This window comes from Dipteris shenzhenensis, chromosome 5 (assembly GCF_047967505.1).
Source record: "Dipteris shenzhenensis isolate YYH24624 ecotype China chromosome 5, Dip_SZ_1.0, whole genome shotgun sequence".
NCBI lineage: Eukaryota > Viridiplantae > Streptophyta > Polypodiopsida > Gleicheniales > Dipteridaceae > Dipteris > Dipteris shenzhenensis.
In genome coordinates this window covers 15,503,763-15,525,376 of record NC_141600.1, presented here as the reverse complement: position 1 = coordinate 15,525,376, position 21,614 = coordinate 15,503,763, and the positions used below count along the sequence as shown (strand labels likewise).

General features: G+C 43.2%; 1 protein-coding gene across 1 annotated transcript in view; it reads right to left on the bottom strand.

Annotated features, from left to right (window-relative positions):
• Window positions 1-5,472: 5,472 nt before the first annotated feature.
• ALS3 (aluminum sensitive 3) overlaps window positions 5,473-21,614 on the bottom strand; it is a 50,474-nt gene continuing 34,332 nt past the window's right edge. The window contains exons 2-3 of the mRNA XM_087375058.1: window positions 6,294-6,539; window positions 5,473-6,179 (exon numbers count right to left, since the gene is read on the bottom strand). Of these exons, the coding sequence (XP_087231184.1) occupies window positions 5,865-6,179; window positions 6,294-6,539 (561 nt within the window). The 3' untranslated portion in view covers window positions 5,473-5,864. The remainder of the gene's footprint in view (window positions 6,180-6,293; window positions 6,540-21,614) is intronic.

The window sequence follows — 21,614 nt, the reverse complement described above, 5'->3', positions numbered from 1 at the left end:
TTGAGTATTATTTCCTTTTGAATGTTCCATCGATTTTTGCTGAATATTATTTCATTTTTCATGTAAGTAAATTGTAGATTGCAAATACAATAAAAATAAGTTTGAGATTGCACATACAAAGACAATGCCAAAAAAGACACTTTATTATATTCAAAAGAGGATGATACAAAACCGATGCCCAAAGGCAAAGTACACTAACTAAACCCTAACTATCGCCCAAGGCATATATTCAAAAAACCTAAGTGCCCTTCGGCGTCCTAAGATGCATAATGAACTGCATTTCTTTGGCGGTCATAGTGACCCTTTTCATGTGGATTGCAGCCAGCTGGGTGTCATCCATGAGGTCTACCAGGTAGGCCTCAGCTGCATGCTGTAAGGCATCTCTCGAAATATGCCATGGAGCCTCCATAATTCCACACTTGCAATACCGGGACATGGGACTATTATTGGCGTCATGCATGACCTCGAATACCACCCTTGCAAAGCTTGCCATCAGGATGAGTAGATCAATAGATTTTTGAAACTTTCTGATTTCTTGAAGTGCAACAGTCCCTGTCTTGAACCTTTGTCTCCTCACTAGAGGAGGGCCTCTTTGCCTTTGATGTGGAGGGCCTCTTCCTAGATGTGGAGGGCCTCTTTGCCTTGGATCTGGAGATGGGTGTCCTCTCCCCAGTGTGTGTGGATGCTGATTCTCTACCCTTGACTTAGTCCTCTGATCTGTCCTTCATTGTTGCTCTTCCTCGCGCTCCTCCTCTGTGTTCTCTAAGTCGTCGATCTCTACATCATGATCCTTCTATGCCTTCCTCTGTCCCTCTATTTGCAACCCTACCCCTTGCTCCCTCTTTGGCCTCCAGAATGATAGTTTCTCCCTTTGACGAGGGTCATCGAGGGGAGGGGACGGGGGGCTGTCACTCTCTGTCTCAGAGTCAGGAGGTGGATTTTGCTCTACCAATCTCCTTTGTGCCTTGATCTTGGGCCTAGCCATGAAGGGTCGAGAGAGTGTATGAGAGAAAGGGTAAGGATACGAGAGAAAGGGTGGAAATGTCAGTAGCAGTGGGAGGTGGTGTGGGAGTGGAGAGCTCTTCAAACAATGAAATGAAAATGAGGGCCCATTCTTGTATATAGGGGCCAAAACCCTAATTTTTAACATAAACTCTTAAAATTTTAAAATTGATGCAACCTTGAGCTAAAAACTTATAATTAACATCCAATAACTCAAAATTTATCATTTGTACTGCAATTCACGGCCATTATATGTTGGCTTTACTGCAAATCATCTAACTAAAATTACAAAGAAATTCTAAAACTTATGCATGGGCATCCACATTGGAAGGGTCTACACCATCATTTTCATCTGCCTCCACCTATATGTGCCCTTGTCTATGATGGGTTACACGCCACCTTACATGATTATGTCTTGCATTTGATGAGTTGTATATTCTTCTTCTATGTTCTGCGTTGACATCTTGTATTGCATGGGACACTAAGGACTCTTTGAATGCTAGTGTTGCAACTGCTCTTATTTCATAAGCCTGTACCACCATTGAACCAATTGAACCATCGGGCTTACTGAGTTGTACCACCCCCATGTTGGGTTGCTCTGTTATACGCACAACATGCTTGCCAATGCGATCTTTCCATGACCTGAGTGGACCACACTCCAATGCTTCCATAATTCCATGCCATGTATTGCATAAGCATATAAAATGTGCCGCCAAATAGAAAAACAAATAAGTAATTATAGGATCATTCAATATGCACATCTTAATGTCCAAGTTAGAGATTAACATATACTGTGTGAAATGATTCTTTCCCCAAGCTATCGTCCATATTCTAGCTAAAGTCATTCACAGCATTGATGAAACGCTTTGCATCATCATCTTCAAATCTTTTCTTTTGTAGTAAAGGTATCAAGCTATCAAGAGCTAACAACACTCGAGCCCTTTCCAATCTTTTTCTAGATCTTTTCTCATCTTTTGTAATCTTTACTTACCCAGAGTGTAGTCCCATATCTGAAAGAACCTTTTCAATTCTTGCAATCATCCCTTCACTCTCTTGTTGGGGCTTCAAGTTATGAACATCAATGATGTACAGATGCACCAACTTTTCAATTATTCTCACAATAGCATGAAGTGCATAAATGTGTACTGTCTCAAGAGGAATTTTAAGAATTGGGCTCTATGATGGATCTTTCCTTGGAACATCCCTATCGGGTGCCTTAGTTTGTTCTATCTCTATAAGTTCAAAAGCCCATTGCTTTTTATTCTTTTTACCACCCTTTGCATGTACTCTCGTTTGCATGCACAGCGGACAAGGATGGCTTGTATTTGCTCCATGTGCCACATTAAACATACATTTAATAGTCTTGAGGTCAGCAGCTAGATGCCATTCTACATGGTAGGATCCATAGCCCTCAACCTCAAGCAGCTCACCATTGTTATGACCTTTGATTGAAATTACTTCAAAATTGAATGTCTCTTTCACATATTATTTCAAAATATTCTAATTCTTTTTACATTACCGTATTAAAATTCAAATTTTCATTGTACCTCAAAGGCAGCCAACCACCAAATCTCATGTTCTGATTGCACACTAAACTGTCTTGCATCATCAAGCTTTACTTCAAGGTCCAGTATTTTACTCAACATTATCAAATTAAATCTTTCTAATTTTTTATCTTTGATCTCATTTTCATCAATCTTTAGTATGATCTTCAGCTGACCATTGCATTCCTCCATAGGCATATCATATAACTTCACCATAGCTTGCAGAACTCTTCAAAGATCCACCACAAAGTTGTTATTGACTACCAATTCCAATCTTTGCTTTCAAAGTTAATATACTACATACATGTTGGGGCTCACCGACTAAATCAAGTATGTCCAAATTGAGTACAAAAATGGTCTTATCGACATCAGTTGGTTTAGGAATTGGGACTTTAACTTTTACTCCCACAAAAAGACATGCTATTTTTGAGCTTTTAAATATGAGCCGATATGCCCTTGTACTTATCTCTGCAATATCACAAACTCCCTATGCACTAGTTGCATTGAAATGCTCCACAACTATGTTCATTGACTCAGATGCTATCTCTGATTTTAAAATTTTGAATTTTGGATGTTGTATAACCGAATCCAACATTTTTTTCGTAAACACTTCACCCATAGCACCAGAGTGTTCATCATGGATAGACATGAGTTTTAAAACACTCCTACAAGCTCCTACTCGACGCTTCCAGTGACCACTTTTCTTGGATATTTCATCCATTTGATGCAATTCCTCTTACGGAGTCTTGGACCACTGTATTGCAGATCTACCTTGATATTGCGATTCTCCTATGGACCTGTGTAACACATCCATGAATCCTAAAATGCATTCGGTCGACTGCCACTCCTCATAAGATGAAGGATATATACCTAAGAATAAGAATCAAACATTGAGGTTCAAGAATATATTTTAAATTCTCTGATTATGAAACATGAATTCTCACAATTTGGTCAGTGCTGTGGAAGATAATTTGGATGATTTTCTCGCAACGCAAGGTCTTTGTGCATGTATACATGTTGAACCAATATTTCCTTTATTGGTTTCATATCCTCCTTGGTTCTAAAATTTTTCACCCTACCCTTCCAAGATGCCAAAAAGGGGTTACTTAAATGTGGCTTATTCCTTCTGTCTGGTTGCACGAGCACCCAACTTCCTTTGGATACATTCAATATTTGCCAGCAGCCATCCACACTAACCATGTTGAAGGAAAGAGGTCAACGAGGGAGGGAGCTCACGTCTATAGCTTCATCCTCGACAATCTAATCAACACAACGTTTTGCACAAGAATGGTTATGATTATCGATGGATGCCATGAAGACTAGTATCCGACCTTATACTCAACACATGAAAACTCAATGGACATGTCAAGGAGCACACGTTATATTCTAGTCTCCAGCATTTTGATAGACACACCATCTCGCATAAGCACAGTCTTCTTATCAAAAACTTGAAGAATATTATCAAAGAGAGAGATTGACAAAGCAATAAGATCGCTCTAGTACCTTGCTCCTCAATATTATGATCAACGCAGCTTCTTATAGAACTAAGTCCAGTTACTAGATTATCGTCCCCACACAAAAAAAAATCAGAATTTATATTCTCATCTGCAACATTTTCATAAACACACCATTTCGTAAAAGCGCACTCTTGTTTATCAAAAACTGAAAGAATATTAGCCAACCTAAAACTTTAACTTCTGAAAACTCAAAGAGAGAGGGATTGACAAAGCAAAGAGCTCGCTCTTGTACCTTGCTCCTCAATATTATGATAAACACACCTTATCATAGAGCTAGGTCTAGTTTATTGGTTTGACATCCCCACGTAAAACTTGCAAAAGTTACATTCTAGCCTGCAGCATTCTAATAAACACACCATTTCACAAAAGTATAGTCTTGTTCATCGCAAACTTTTAAAAAACCACATATGGACAAACCTAGTCGGCAACAACATCCAAGCCGACACATCATTTGCTAACTGGACAAACCATTTCACAACGTACATTTACATAGCATACCAACATTGCACTTTCATTTAGTAAAATACTCAAACTTCAATAACTCGAACCTACAAGTGCATGCACCCTTGCTTTGAATTGACAATTGGCTTCCAACAATTAAACTTGAACCTTACAAGAACATTAAATAATGCAGGGCCATAGTGGGATCCCCACCTTGTTTAAAATAGCATGTGCAAGGAGGCAATGTGTCCCCCAACTTTGCAAAATTAAAGGGTTAATGATATTCTAAAATAACATGTGCAATTCTTAAATTACCTAATTTTCCATGTAACTCACAAAACCACCTTTAAACCACCAACAAAAAAGGCATGCATCACACAAATACGCAATTCATATTACAAGAAAACTCGATTACACACGGATTTAAAAGCTCAGATACCATTACATCACATCCAATTTTGAACAAAGATTAGGAGTAAGCTGAAATTCAAAAGGTGGTGAAATGTTTGCCAAGCCCTAAAAATTTGATTTGAAGTGCAAATCATTTTTTCAAATCACATGTGAATTTAAGATACAAGCTTCACCCTCAGTACCAAAAGCATGCTCATTTGAATATGAGACGTAGATCAACCACAACAAGAAGGTTAGGAAGAGTACATGTTGCATGCACATGTATATATATATATACATATACATGTACGAAGATTCGTGTCCATTTATGTGCACACACATGCATACATCTCTATCTCTCACACATCCTAGTGCACGCAAATTCCTCTCTCTCTCTCTCTCTCTCTCTCTCTCTCTCTCTCTCTCAATGCAGCAGTGCATGCATGTGTCACAAGCATGCATACGTGGGTGTAAAAAATTCTCTCAGCACACACGCACGTACGCGCGCACACACAGTCACTACAGCACATGAAAACAAATAATTTTTTTACAGCAAAAAGCTTTTGGATATAAACCAGTCGTAAAAGTAGACTTATCACTCTCTTCATTTGAGCTCGTCTCAAAAATACAGACCTTAGCTTCAACAAAGATAACAGTAGTATTAGAGTACCTATATTTGAAAGAGCTGCAACCATTTCTTTGTGCACTCCACCTCAACCAAATACAATGTTCCTCGAGATTTTCCTCGGCAGGCTGTAAGAACGTGTCTTGTAACACAGCCACAACCACCCAGAGGGATCTCTACCCCAGAAAGAGAATGTTTTCTAAAACAAGAATGGGTAAGAGTGCATGCACATCATCTTGTACTTACATTTTGAACTTGAGGCTTCCTAGTAAGGTAAAAGCACCCACAGCCAACATTATCTTTTGCAGTTTCAACTTACGGCAGCTAATTCCTCTGAATCAGCACTCATTCTGCAAAAAACACTTTGCTCTGTAGCTGATACGTCTTTGTGAAGAAGAAAGGCCAGCTTAGGTACGTTGACATGACACAGCTAAAGGTAGAAGCCCCAAGAAGCATGTTCATCACAACAATTTGAAGCTGAATTGCTTCAATAGGTGATGCTCCTCCCATGATGAGTCCAGTCATTGCCCCAGGAAGACTGATTAACCCCACTGTCTTCGCATTGTCTATTACAGGTGCAAGGGCAACCACCAACGCTCTCCTAACCTGTTTTATCGTTGCCTGCCTTGGTGTTGCACCTAATGCAAGAGCTGTCTCCACCTATGGGACACATTCCATATAAAACACCCCACTGAGAGAAAGCTACACACACAGCAGGTGGAAGACAAGTTCAAAAGGAAGTAGAAATCACCCAGGCAGAGAAATGGTACGAACCAGGTTTTGCTGAACCCTTAAATCATCTCGCAGGCGTTTTAAAGTGACACCAGTTGTGGTCATTGCATTCCCAACCATCATTCCCGATACTGGAATTATGTAACGGGGGGTGAATGGAAACACCCTCAAGATAACAAGCAGAACCATGGTAATTGCTGTTCCCACAAGTATGGAAGCTCCAGCTACATATTTTCCATATGGAACATGTTTAGCGCGCTGTCCTGCAGTGTATCCTGCAACCACTACCTACATGATAGACATCCCATATTAGGAAAGCTCAAGACAGCATAATAAAGCTACGTCAAAGAACTAATAGAACATGAAAGCATAAACAGCAAGATAAAGCTATCTCACAGAATAATAGAGCATAATTTATCAGAGAAACCAGTGACAAAGCAGTAGTGGGTTAAAGCCTTTATGTCTCTTCTGCAACCATATGATTAACCTCATTTCAAACATGGCTCCAATTGGGATGCAACCCATTGTGCAAATCTAAAGTCAATAAGTTCACTTATCTTATCTAGTGTCAATAAGTTCACTTTTGTGACACTCTGCCTCAATGTAACTTCGCTCAAAACTGAATGACAACAATAAATTCATTATCTTGATACAGATATTACTTTCGATCCATAACCAAAAGGTGATAACCTGGACCTTAACGCCATGTAAGAGTTCTGCTGAGATTTTTTACCTTGGAATCTTCAATTCAAAAACTCCCCAGGTTCTTGAGCCCATGTGAGGCCCTTCTTGGGAATAAGTGGGGGTTACTTGGTACTTCCTTGGAGGGTCCCACCTTCCACCCCTGGCCTAGCTGCTTCTGTAGATTAGAGGCCAACTCACCCATATCTAAACCCTTAGACTCTTTATTCTCCTCCTTGGTAGGCTCCATGTTGGAAGACCTTACTGATTGCAATAACTCGGACGGAGTTGTAGTTTTGTCCTTGTGATGTCCTTGTCCATCATGTTGTCACTTATACGGATGGCTCCCTTGCTGCAGAGTTTGAAAGAAGTGGGGTTCATAACCATCAGATGGTCATGCAACTTCTGCTCCGCCAATCCGATGAGGGCGTGGCAACAGTTGCTCAGCATTGGATCAGGGGCCTTCATGCCAAGGAATTCATGTCTCTTGCCCTCGAGGCCACGGGCGCTGTTTGATATACCGGGACATGCTGGTTCTCATGTAAAATATAGTGACTTATGATGCCACTTCCTTCCTCGTGGGTATGATAGTCGGGATGACCATGATCATGCTCATGCTCTTCGCAATCACTAGGTAGTTCCTTCACTAATACTTGGTTGACTGGAGTTATACGAGGTGGGGACGGTTGCGAACCTAGTACGGGTGGCTATAATGGAGCATGTTGTGCCCTATATTGCCTTGGATTGGCTAGAGGGGCTCTTTGTGCATTCATTAGGTTGGGTGGGGCCGTCAACGCTAGTTGGGGCCTTGGTTGGTAGATTGGTTGGGGAAGGACCTTCATAAATCGGCCCTGAGAGGTGTTGTGGTTCCCCCATCTATGGCATTGTGCACAATAGAGTGCTTGCCTTTCTCTGAGGCAGGGGCACTCATTCGAGGGGTGATTGACGTTGCATATCCCACACCAAACATTGTCCCTAATGTACAATACTTGTAATAGAGACAAAAAAATGTGCCAATTCATCAATAGATCGGCCCCAATTCTTGCCACCTCACCTCAGTACATGGACCATCTTCACGTGCAGTTCTATGGGTGTAGTATCGCTTCAAGGATCTAACCCTGAACACAGGTCATAACCCAATCAACAGTAACAATAAATCATGTAGCAAGCAGACTCACCTCCCAAGCACCCGCGAGCACACAGTCTAGAACCAAAGCCCATGCCTATAGCTCTGGCGTCCCATACCACCAGAACACGTTCCCAAGGAGCGCTAGACGTGGCATCTTGTGATCTATCATATAAAATGAGAATATGTTCATATAAAAGACGTTGCGGCACTTTGGACTAGCATGAACGCTATTAACCTACAACATAAACCTTGGAGTTACTATTAAGCTTGTTACACGAGTGTGGTTCTAGGTGCCAACATTTTAGTTGGTTTCAAATTTTATTATATTTCTATTTGCATGTCAAGAACTTTATTTTTGCATCACATTTTTTACTTTACGATGGATTCCATCTACCTGTAGACACATCTGATGTGAATCCAACTATCACTCCAGATGGGGGTATGACTCAGGCCCAACCCATGGAAAGAGCTATGTTCCCTCCCGATATGAACATGTATATCGAATTTAAGAGTCTTGTGAGGATATCTGTCAACATTTGTTGCATTGGAACATAAAGTAGCTTGAAGATTTTCTATTCAATGTGATGCTTGACAAAACCAAATTTCAAGTCAATATGTCTTGTCTGTTCCACTTCGATTAGTATTTTGAGCAACCGCTATGGAGGATGAGTTGGCGCAGCAAAGGGTGACGGGTGTTGCTATGCTGAGGCCATCAAATAGTGTAGTGACAATAGCAAGATACTCAGCCTCAGTAGTCAATATAGAAACTGTGGCTTGCTTCTTGTTGAACCATGTTATAATCTGAACAACTTCTCAACAGACGAGAGAGGTTGCCTCGGTAGGTAAAAATCTTGCCATCTTTGTCGAAAGATCGTGGTAATCCCACAATGAAGTTGATGGAAATATTCTTCATTACTTCCATAAATATTTAGAGAATGTAGCAGCCCTTCAACTTTTAAGCGTTCCGCCTTATTTACTTGACATTGTGGGCATTTTATCACATTAATTTCGGCCTTCATCCTAGGCTAGTAAATCATAAGTTTGTTGAATTCTCGGATGACCTACGTTCGAAGCATCATGACATTCATACGGAATCCTCCTCCTAACCTCAACATCTTCAAGAATGCAACCTTTTCATTCAGAATAGCAACCCATTCCCAAATGTAGAACTGACCATCCGCCACCTAAACGAGTGATATAATCTCGAAGCCTTGGTCTATATACGTAGAGCTCCTTGTCTAGACCTGCTGCCAATACCGATTCATGATATAATTTACGCACATCCTTTAACCTTCATCCTTCTTGCGCTTTAGTAGCACCGGTGCAACCCAGGAATATTTACTTTTTCTTATATGCATCGTTAGTAGGTATCAAACAATTGTCAGATACCTCTTCCATTTAACTCATCTGAAAAGGTGCCATCTTACAAGTTCAGCCCTTGGAACTAAATCTATCCAATGACCCACCGACCTAATTGGTGACATTGTGCAGTAACTTAGATGAAAAGGCGTCCATAAATTTCAGCAAGTGCTTACATTTCTCGTGCGTCTAATTTAAGAGTCAAAACATATTAGCAACTTTTAATGAGTTTATAGGGGTACAAGATGGAATATCAAAATCTATGACTTTGCCAATACTAGACCATGAAACCATTCTCTCCCCAAAATTACCATCTACTCAATCAAGATTCATTAGAATAAAGTCTAGATTATATGTGTAATTGTCTATAACAATGGGGATCTGCGTCGCATGTCGATCCTGAATTTCCCAACCGCCATGTTCAATTGATAGACATGGTCACTTGGCTGCTTCGGCACTCCCAAATTCTACACATTCATGAAATTGTGAGTACTACCTCAACTAAGATGTAGACCATTCTGACCAAAAGAGACCCATACATAAGGTCATTGGTTTCATTTGCTTTTCTCATGATCAGATATTTACTGACCACACGTTTTGTCACCTTCAACATGACCACTTTATTTACAGTGCTGGAATATGATACCTTCACTGTGTCCATGACACCTTTAGTGTATCCATGTCACCTTCACTCTTGCTGTGTCACCTTCAACGTGACACTATCACCTTCAGAGTGACCGATCACCTTTAGTGTGATTTGTCATTTCAATATGATTTTATCATCTTCATTATAATTTACTTTTGTCATCTTAGTACGGGCATGTTTACACCATCTACAATATGGTGATGGATCTTCAGTATCCGTGAGTCACGTCCATTAACGCGATGTTGGAAGCTAGGGGTCACATCCAGTGATGCGATGCTAGAAGCTAGTGCATGAGGTGGAGTTCACATATTGAAATTACAAGTCGTTTGACTATTTTGTACCGAATCACCCTCCACCTAAATATCAAGATGCTGTACGAGATTAATAATGCTTCAAATTGACTATTTTCTCTCAGAGCACCCTCCACCTGATATTAAATTATTGACATACCGTATGAAACAGATGATGCTTCACACATCCACAAGGGTTTCCTAACACCCGATGGGTCTCCAGTACCCATGGTTTATTCTTGACGTGGTGCATTGGATAATGATGCTTCACTTAATGAGGAAAGATCAAGATCATGTAGTGTTTATGTAGGATCGCAACGAAGAAAGAGAGAGTGCAGGTACGTAACGAGTTGATAGATCAGTAGTCACGTCAAAACTTTAGATAGATGGAAAATACACAAGTACAAAGTACTTGTACCTAGACCTAGGACTAAGTGTCCTAGGTGTCACATAGGACTAAGTGTCCTATGTGGCCTAAAAGACACTAACACTATAAGTGCCTACACTTATGCCTACAAGGCACATACCATGGCCTATAGGGCATCACTAGAACCACCAGAAGATGGCCCACAAACCCCCCTCCATGGGATGGGCTGGAGTACTCTGGAAACGTCTCAGAATACCTGGTAGTTTCTGGTCATGGTGGCACATGTTCATCCAAAAGGATATAGCCACCTATGAATATACAAGGAATGTCAGATCATGTAACAAAGGGAACCAAGTGTAAAGCCTGTCGGAAGACTTCGAACTTGGGACGAGGAAGTGCCTTTGTAAACATATCTACGATGTTGTCCTCTGTGGGAAGATAGGACAACTCTATGTCTCCTGCTGACAACCGCTCCCGAACATAATGATAGTGAACTTCAATATGCTTGGTACGCGCATGAAACACTGGGTTACGCGCAATGGCCAAAGCACTCTGGCTGTCAGTGTAGACAATAGTGGAGGATGTCTTGCAAATACCAAGATCTATAAGTAACTGTCGAAGCCAAACACACTCTACTGTAGCGGTGAAAGCTGCCCTGTACTCAACCTCACAGCTAGACGTGGCAACTGTCGATTGCTTCTTGCTGAGCCAAGAAATACATGAATTGCCAAGCAAAAAACAATTGCCAGTATGTGACACTCTGGTGTCGGAACATCCTGCCCAGTCACTATCCGTGTAAGCATGCATGGTAAGTGAACCCTGATCACCATAGAAGAGGGCTAAATCTTGAGTGCCTCTGAGATATCTGAAGACTCTCTTCACTACCTGCCAATGCTATGAACAGGGCATGTGCATGAATCTGCTGAGCTGAGATACTGCATATTGCAAGTCAGGTCTGGTGTGACATAAATGAATAAGGCATCCAACAGCCTGCTGATAAAGAGTGATATCACATGGTGGGCTCCCATCATGAGCTGAGAATTTGAAGCCAGGGTACATTGGAGTAGAGATTGGCTTGCAATCTTCAAACTGAAAACGATCAAGGAGCTGTCCAATATGCTTGGACTGAGACATCATGATACCCCCCTCAACATGAGCAAACTGAATGCCCAAATAATAATGGAGCCGTCCCATGTCTGACATGTCAAAAATCTGCTGCAAATCAGCCTTGAAAGCTGCAATTTGCTGAGTATTTGGGCCCGTGATAAGCATATCATCCACATATAAAATCAGCACTAAAAAATTAGATCCACTCCCACGGACATAAAGAGTGGGTTCTGTGGGACTATTCTGAAAACCAAGGGATAGTAAGTGTGCATGAATTTTGGCATGCCATGCCTTGGGTGCCTGTTTCAAACCATAAAGGGCTTTTCTAAGCCGGCATATCTTATTTTCAGAATTAACAACCTCAAAGCCAGGAGGTTGTGTGACATAGACTTCTTCCTGCAGATCCCCATGAAGAAAAGCGGTCTTGATGTCAAGTTGGTGCACTTGCCAATGATGATGGGCTGCAATGGCAATGACACATCGAATGGTAGTAATCCTGGATGTGGGAGCAAATGTCTCCTCAAAGTCAATGCCTTGTTTTTGGGCATACCCTTTTGCAACAAGACGGGCTTTGTATCGATCTATGCTGCCATCAGATTTCCTTTTTAATTTGTAGACCCACCGCGTTCCAATGGCATGCTTGCCACGTGGGAGATCTACTAATTCCCATGTGTCATTTTGGCAATAGATTGTAACTCAACTTTCATTGCATCCATACACTCTTTGCTGTCAAAAGCATCTTTATGGCACAAAGGCTCTTCACTGCAAGCTGTAGCAAGGAGTGCAAACTCAAGAAAGTGACCATGCTGTCTATTCCCTGATCTTGTCCGGGCAGCAAAAGGCTGATCTTGTTTGCTGTCCCTCAATGTATCAAGAAGCCATCTAGGAACTTGCCTTTGCTGTCTATTGACAGCACTTTCTTCAATGACTGCATCATGAGTAGTGGGATCATTTTGTGCCGGAAGAGAAACCTGCAAATCAGCATGAGGGTGAGGCTGATTAATGCTTAGTGGAGGGCCTGCAGGAGGCTCATGTTACTGCTCAAAATCCTCTTCTGATGATGGCAGAGGTAACCAAGATTCAAAGGCATCAAACATGTCAACATCTGGCTTTGCTTTGCAGTCCACAAGAGGAGAAGCTGAATGTTCAGCAAAGATCACATCTCTACTGACAATAATCTTCCCAGTAGTTGGTTGATATAACGATACCCTCTGCTCCCCTGGCTGTAACCAATGAATATGCATTTGATTGCATCGTCATCAAGCTTATGTATCAGTTGAGATGGTACATGAACATATGCAAGAGACCCAAAAACTTTCATGTGTGAAAGTGAAGGCTTCCTGCCTTTCCATGCTTCATAAGGTGTAATAGTCTTTGATGCCCGTGTAGGTGATCTATTCAGCACATAGTTGGCACACATTACTGCATCAAGCCAAAATTTATTGGGCAAAGACTTGGCCTTAAGCATGCATCTGGCCATCTCCATTGTGGACCTACTTTTCCTTTCAGAAACAGGATTCTGGTGAGGAGTGTAAGGAGTAGTGCATGAGTGAATAATGCCCCGTGAGGATAGAAATGTGTCAAACTCCTTTGTCATATACTCACCCCCCCTATCTGTGTTGAGGGTGACAAGCTTGTTTCCTGATTCATTCTCAACCATATTCAGCCATCTCTGAAAGCATAAGAAAACTTCAGATTTGGCCTTTAAAGGATATACCCAGCAATACCTTGTGAAATCATCAATGAGAGTCATGAAATACTTGTATCCTCCAATGGCATTTGTCCTCATTGTGCCACAGACATCACTGTGTACTAGCTGCAATCCTTTTTGAAAGTTTTGGACAATTCTTTTGAAAAGGAAATCCATGCATTTTACCCAAAAGACAACCCTCACACACATGTTTGGAAACTGTGTGAGTCTGAGGTACATCATTTGCCATCTGCTGTGAATGTAGCTTTGCAAGAGCTCTATAATTGAGATGACCCATTCTCTCATGCCAAAGATGAGTTTCAGCAAGTTGTGAATCTGAAATAGCCAATGCTTCAATAGAAAGTGCAGCTGGATGAGATGATCAAGGTGATAAAGCCCCTTTTTGCAAAGTGCCAGTGAGAACTATGGCAATGTCATCACGAAGATCATATACTAGGCATCTGTAGCCATCAAAAATTACTCTGAAACCTGAAGTAGCAATTGCTGAAATTGAAATCAAGTTGACTTCAATGCCAGGCACAAAAAGAACATTTGTCAGAGTGACAGGATGGCTGGAAATGGATGTGAGCTGCACATCTCCAACTCCTTTTACAACATATGAAGCATTATTAGCACATGTAACAATCCCCCCTCGAGGTGCATCAGCTAGAGAATGAAACAACTATCTACAGGATGTGACATGCTTGGAAGCACCACTATCAAAGTACCAGGACTGAGCATCATTAGCAGTAAAGAGTGCATCAGCTTTGGAGGGATCAAATGAGCAATGGACAGCCCATGCCTAATCATCCTGAAGGGCATGTGCATGTGAAGCATATGCTGGCTCATGGGATTCAATAGCATGTGTGGCATTAACTGTCAATCCTGCTTTCTTTTTCTCCGAAGCAATGCACTTCCTGCATTCTGAAATGTCATGTCCAGGCTTGCGACAATAGTTGCATCTTTTCTTCTTTCCCTTATCTGCTGTATTTTTAGATGCATGGGAGGAATTGCAGCTGCTATGCGTAGAGGAATTGCAGCTGCTATGCAGCAGATTTTGGCTTGCCCATAGGCTTGGAAGCCTTGCCTCTTCCTGTCTGCTGTGAAGAAAATGCATGATCAGGAATAATGGCTTGTCTGTTAGCTCTACTTTGCTCTTCCTGCAAAAGCAAAGTAACTAGCTGGTCAAAAGAATAGTGGTCTGGATTACCCATGGCCACTAATCGAAGGGTTGTAGCAAACCCTTGATATGTATCTGGCAGTCCATTCAATGTGGTACTGACAAGCTGTGAATTTGACACCACCTCATCAATGTTGGCAAGCTGTTCCATGAGGTCCTTGACCTTTGTCAAATATGCATCCATTGACTCACCTTCATTCACATTCACTTCCTATAATAGCCTTCTCAAATATGCAACACGAGCTTCATTGCGAATCTGATAGAGAGAAGCCAATTTATCCCAAGCATCCTTTGCTGTCCTGCAAGACCGAATGTGTGGAATAATGATTCTCTTGCATGATAAAGCAATGCATGAATGTGCATTTGCATCTCTTGCATTCTTGAGTTGGAAGAGCAGCAGTAGGAGTGCTAGAGGAAGAGGCATCAGGAGGAGTACCCCCTGAAGAAGGACCAGCTGTAGAGGCAACCACAGTAGCATTGGCTGGCCTCAGATCAATCCCAAAAACAATATTCCACAAATGCTTTGCAACAAGAATATGTTTCATGAGATAAGACCACATCGGATAGTTGGTGCCATCCAACTTATCATCTTCACGAAGAACTCCAAATAAATCTTGATTGTTCCCAGCCATAGCAACTGTGATACCTTGAAAAAGACCTGATAACCCAAAAGCCTCAAGGCTATCACTGCAAAAAAAAACTGGCTGTCCCAAAAATGACAGCAAATATCTGCAAATTTCAGACCCAAATCAAAGGGCGAATGCAGATCTGACCCAAATGTGACTGTGACAGGCAATGTTCACTGCAAAAACAGCAAATTTGGCAAAAGCCCCAAATTTATTGAGGACAAATAGGCCAAAAAGAGGGCAAATGTAGAAAAGCCCCAAATTTTGCTGAAATTTTGCAAATGTGACCCAATGTATGATAATCTGACCCAATGTCCTGCAAATATGACTCAATATCCTGCAAAAATGACTCAATGTCCTGCAATCTCTATAGATCTCACACGTAAGAAAGTAAAACTGTACGGTTTGCACGACGTACGGCTGTACGGCACCCAATGTACACTGTACTGCCATGCAGGTACGGCCTGTACGGTTGTACTGTGTACGAAGTACATGACACTTACCTGAGTGTACGGTTGCAGGTACGCTGTACAGATGCATGTGATTGTATCCAACGTACGGCTGTACGGATGCAGTTACGAGGCAAGTACGGAGTGCGTGTAAACTTGTACGACACGTAGGCGTTGATTGTACGGATGGTGGCACAGGATGAATGCATGTACAACTTGAGTACGGAGCAGAGCCGTACGGTTGTACGGCGCAGGTACAAGTGACGACGCAAGTACAAGTGACGTGGATGCAATGTGGCGACGTGGATGTACGGCAGCCCGCGATGCAGATGTACGACGATGCGCGATTCAGTACGGTGATGCAATGTACGATGCCGCGCAGGTACACTGAATGTACGGTACACCATCCGTACTTGGTTGTACGGACGTCCGTTCTGTTGTACGGGCAGTACGGACAAGAGGCACAGGAAGCAAAGCTGGGCTCTGATACCACTGTAGGATCGCAACGAAGAAAGAGAGAGTGCAGGTACGTAACGAGTCGATAGATCAATAGTCACATCAAAACTTTAGATAGATGGAAAATATACAAGTACAAAGTACTTGTACCTAGACCTAGGACTAAGTGTCCTAGGTGTCACATAGGACTAAGTGTCCTATGTGGCCTAAAAGGCACTAACACTATAAGTGCCTACACTTATGCCTACAAGGCACATACCATGGCCTATAGGGCATCACTAGAACCACCAGAAGATGGCCTACAGTTTAAATGTGAGACAACAGTAATTTTTACAACCGCTAAATCTTTGAGTCTTAGGTCTAGCACCCTAATCACTCACATGCACATTAGATAGGGCACGTCGAGGTCTAAAGGATGGCTTCAATTTGGGTAAGTTCTAAGTCATCTAGGCCAAGTTATGAGCCCAACAAACCTAAGATGTGCATTTGTTCTAGGCTTATTTAATTAATTGTGTGCATGGGTAGAGGGATCATGGGGCAAATTTTTTAAGAGACATAGTTAAAGAATTTAAATAACTCCTTAAAAATACTCTAATCTAGAATAATTAATTAATTATTACAATCAAAATTTTAGATATTAGAAATCGCTTTTTCAACGTTTTACAACTATTTTAGCCTACCGTTTGTGCTTTCAGAAGCTTCATGCTTTCATCCAAGGTCTCTAAGAAGATTGCAATCGGTTCTACGCAGTGTAATTGCTCACTCTTGCAAATTCACACCCTCTCTATGTTGCTTCCTTGCTCTCACTTGCTACCCTTTGCTGAATCCGTGCTTCTCAACCTGTCCAGTCACTTCCGAGAAGCTGAACTCTTTTTCGAATTCAACCTAGAAGTGCACCAGCACACTCTCCTATTCCCATGCTGCTCTCCTTGCTAAATTGCCACCTTCCTTGCTGTCCACTTGCTCCTCTGACAACTTGTCACCATTTGGTACTTCTCTCAAGAAATAAAGTTTAAAATTTATTAGAATTGACTTCGGTCAAAGCATGTTGACTTTGGTTAACTAAGAATAAGTTTTATTGTTTTACTTTTTCTTTGCATATACCTAGATGAATCCAAGAACATTCCCAAACTCATCCTCTCAAAACACAACATAGTGCAGTTTCCATCTCACGATAGTCACTCATAAGATTGAAAACCATAAACTCCATCACGCATAGCAAGGACTAGCTACTATCACATCCCCACTGACGTCATCAGCGCCCAATAGTGGGTGTAGACCATAGTATAAAAGTATGCTCTCACACATACAAATCCACACACACACACATACTTGAGCATCCATTTATACAAAGTCTTCGTACTCAGTTTCTATCGACACTTCGAAGGTGAAGGGCAAACTCAGCCATGACGAAGGCTAGCACTAAAGGAGAAGGCTAAACCAAAAGTAGTCCAAATCTCTTCATTCAAGCTACAACTGCTTGTGAGGTCTAAACGATTTCATTTTAGTCTCTCCCAAACGAGCATCTAAATCTAAATCTTAATCTAGCTGATAGGACAACGCACCATTTAAGATAGAAAGAATTATCGCAATACCAACAGGCCGCAACTTGGACGAAAACTTCACAAGGTGAAATTTGCATGTCCGCTAATACGGCAGAAGCATATACCTAGATGAATCCAGGAACATTCCCAAACTAAAAACACAACATAGTGCAGTTTCAATCTCACGATAGTCACTCATACGATTGAAAACCATAAACTCCATCACGCATAGCAAGGACTAGCTACTATGACATCCCCACTGACGTCATCAGCGCCCAACAAGGGACTAGGATTAGTCCAAGAACTGCATTTTGCTAACCTTTAATGGGTTAAAGTGTTGGAGTTTGTGTAAGACTTGAAAGAGTGCTAAAAGGCTCAAAAAGACGGAGCAACTGGCAAAAAGCAAGTCCCACAAGGCGAAAAGCACCCAGGGAATGATGCCATTAAAGAAGACCCCACGAGTTCTAGAAAAGGCTTAAAAAGTGGCCGCAAGGTGGGCTAAAAGTAGGAAAGCTTAGCTTTAGAAAAGCAAGTTTAGCTTTTAGCTACGCCAAATCTAATACCTTTGTAAGACTAGAATATATCCAATCATACGAATTTAGAATTATTGTTGTTGTAAAGTACAAAAATCTACATAGAAAATAAAAGAGAAAACGAAAGAGAAGAAAAAAGAGGTAACAAAAACTTTTGAAAAGCACAAGGAAGACATAATTAGCCAAGTCTATAAAAGAGGCCAAATCTATAAAAGGGGCCTTAGAGCTCAAATTCATCTAAGATTGTACTCAGCACCATGCTCTTCTTAGAGCCAGTTGTACAAAGTTTATTTCTATTGCAATAAGACCTTCGGGGCAGTCTAGCAATTATTTCTAGACCCTAGTGCTATGTACTTCCTCTCTCTCTCTCTCTCTCTCTCTCTCTCTCTCTCCACCACTCTTATGTCCCCCCTTTCCCTCACCCAGCAGCCTTTCTCCACTCCTCTGCCATATACAGCCAGCCTATCGCCCACGCCCCCTCAGCCATACGCCATGTCCCAGTTCGCACCCTCCCGGGTCCCACCTGAGACGATATATTACATCTTTACGGAGCTACATCGACTACGGGATCATACCGTAGCACAAGATCAGCTTATTCAGAGCATGCGCCAGGAGATCACTCACCTCCGTCAGGAGGTTATCTCTCTCACTGCTACAGTCATAGCGGCCCCGTGCACTACACCAGAGGTGGAGGAGCGGATCGCTACCATCCAAACTGCTATTGCGGAGACTACCAGATGGGTGGACGTTGCGAAACGGGCACCCAAAGCAGCAGTCTCAGCCACCATCGTCGAGCAGGAACAGAGGGCCAGTAAGGCTCTCAACATCCGAGTACGAGATATCCCCCATGCAGATTCACTCACCCCCTTAGCGGACGCGACTGCTTTCGTGACCTCTACCCTCGGCCTCGCCGAGCATGGGATTGAGCATGCATGGCGCACAGGACGGGACCCCACGCGCCCACAGCCACTCATCATCCGATTCAGGGATACTCAAGCTCGACTTGCAGCACTCAGGCAGCGTGCTACACTACGGGACCACCCTACTATCTTCATGGATAAGGATCTCACACCTATGCAGGTGGAAGAGCGGCGCACCCTGCTTCAACAGCGAGATGTAGCCCGTCAGGGGGGAAAGTGGGCTGTTGTCCGAGATGGCCGCCTATTAGTTGGCCCCCGCCGCCGAACCCCACCAAGAACTCCAGACACGGTAGCAGACTCCCCCCCCAAATAGGGAGACATGGTCTATGAGATTCAGACTCAGCACACAGTACCCTTGGCATGCACCATATGGAACTGTAATGGTACCCTATGGTCTGACCCTGGGAACTTCTCAGAGTCATACACTGGACGCGACATCGTTTTCTATACAGAGACACATCAGAGCCCCGAGCGCCCTCTCCCCTCGGTCAGTGGCTATACCTGGGAGTCAGTATTCCATGAGGAGACCAGATATAATGGGGAGGTCCGAGGGTCAAGCGGAGTTGCAGTACTCCTTCGTTCAACGCTCACGAGCTTGATATCCGTGGTTAGACGGGATGTCCATGCCCGTTACCTATGGCTCCGATTTCGACGCCCCTCCACACGCGACCTCTTTATTGCAGTCTGCTACTTTCCTCCTGAGACATCACATTTCGCACGAATGCTTCGTGAGGATACGGGGGTATCCCCCTATCTAGATCTCTACTCAGACATTGTGGAGTTCTCCAGACGCGGAGAGGTCCTCCTAGTTGGGGATTTCAACGCAAGGAAGTTGCACATCAGACATCACTCCTGGACTTCCACTCACATCCGGTCCTATTACCTGAGATGGACACAGAGGACTCGGGCTTCCCCCGCTCCTCGACTGACAGTCGCACTCCCATTACTGGGTATGGGCAGGCTCTTTTGGACCTTGGACGTATACGTGATCTAGTCATCTACAATGGACTAGACCGGTGGCCTGCCTCCTCTGGTTTCACATGTTTCCCACATGGCGGAGGAGCCAGTGTCGTCAACTACATTCTGGGATCTCCTGCTTTAGCCCCACAGATCACTGACTTTCGCACTGCACCCTTACCCCCAGGAGCCAATCACACTTACCTGTTCTTTCATATCATTGCGCCCCGAGCCCCTCCCAGCCACACCACGCACTACACTACCTATCATGATATACACTTTGATCATAACCTCTCACCTGATTACTCAGCCCACCTAGCCTCCCTCCTCAGACACAGAGACACAATACCCTCTCTAGATCACCGAGCCACCCTTATCACCCACTCCCTTCACAATGCAGCCCGCCACATTTTTCCTTCCACTACTCGGTCCACCCGCCCTCCACCCGCTGGCTACACCCCTTGCAACAGCTGGTATGATGACGAGTGTAAAGCATTACACCACACACTCCAACTCACGACCCAGCGAAACGCTAGGGCCAACCCACGTCTCACCAAGGATTATCGTCGACTAGTCCGTCGCAAGAAGCTAGCCTTCCTGCGCCAGAATGAGGATACGCTACTGAACATTCTGTTTAGTAGCAACTCCAAGGATTTCTGGAGGAAATTCCTAGAACGCCGATCCCCCTCTCCCCTCACAGACACTTCCCTCTGGCACTCCTACGCACGTACACTCTATGATATCCCTAATCAGCCTCCTCCCGACCTCTCAGCCACCCCCCGCCCCACTTCTTGTATCCTCTTCACAACCCAGGGAGTCACCCACGCAACGCATAAGCTTCACAACGGCCGAGCTAAGGATCATGAGGACCTATGCACAGAGTTTGTTGCCTATGGCATCAAAACTCTAGCCCCCATCCTGGCAACGCTGTTCAATGAAGCTGTCTGCCACGGGTTCCCCAGAGCCTGGACCCTGAACACTATCACACCCATCCACAAAGCAGGAGATCCCATGGATCCAGGGAATTACAGGACCATCATGATTGGACATGTTATGTCCAAGATCTATGCATCAGTGTTAGATGGCGAGGTCAGTGCTCGCGCAGAGGTACAAGGGCTCAAGGCATCCGGACAGGCCGGCTTCAGGGCGGATCACTCGACTTACGATCACATTTTTACACTTAGAGGGATCATTGAGGAGGCCACACACAGGAGACAGAGAGTATATTGTTGCTTTGTGGATTTCCGCAAGGCATTCGACACCGTTCCCGGTGCCCGACTCATCAGACGCCTGCAGGAGTTAGGCTACGATTCGGTGATTATCTGGGCAGTAGTAGCTCTCTATGAGCGAGTGACGGCGCAGGTCGGGATTGGCACCAGCTGGACCCCAGAGATCACGAGCACTATCGGAGTCAAACAAGGATGTCCCT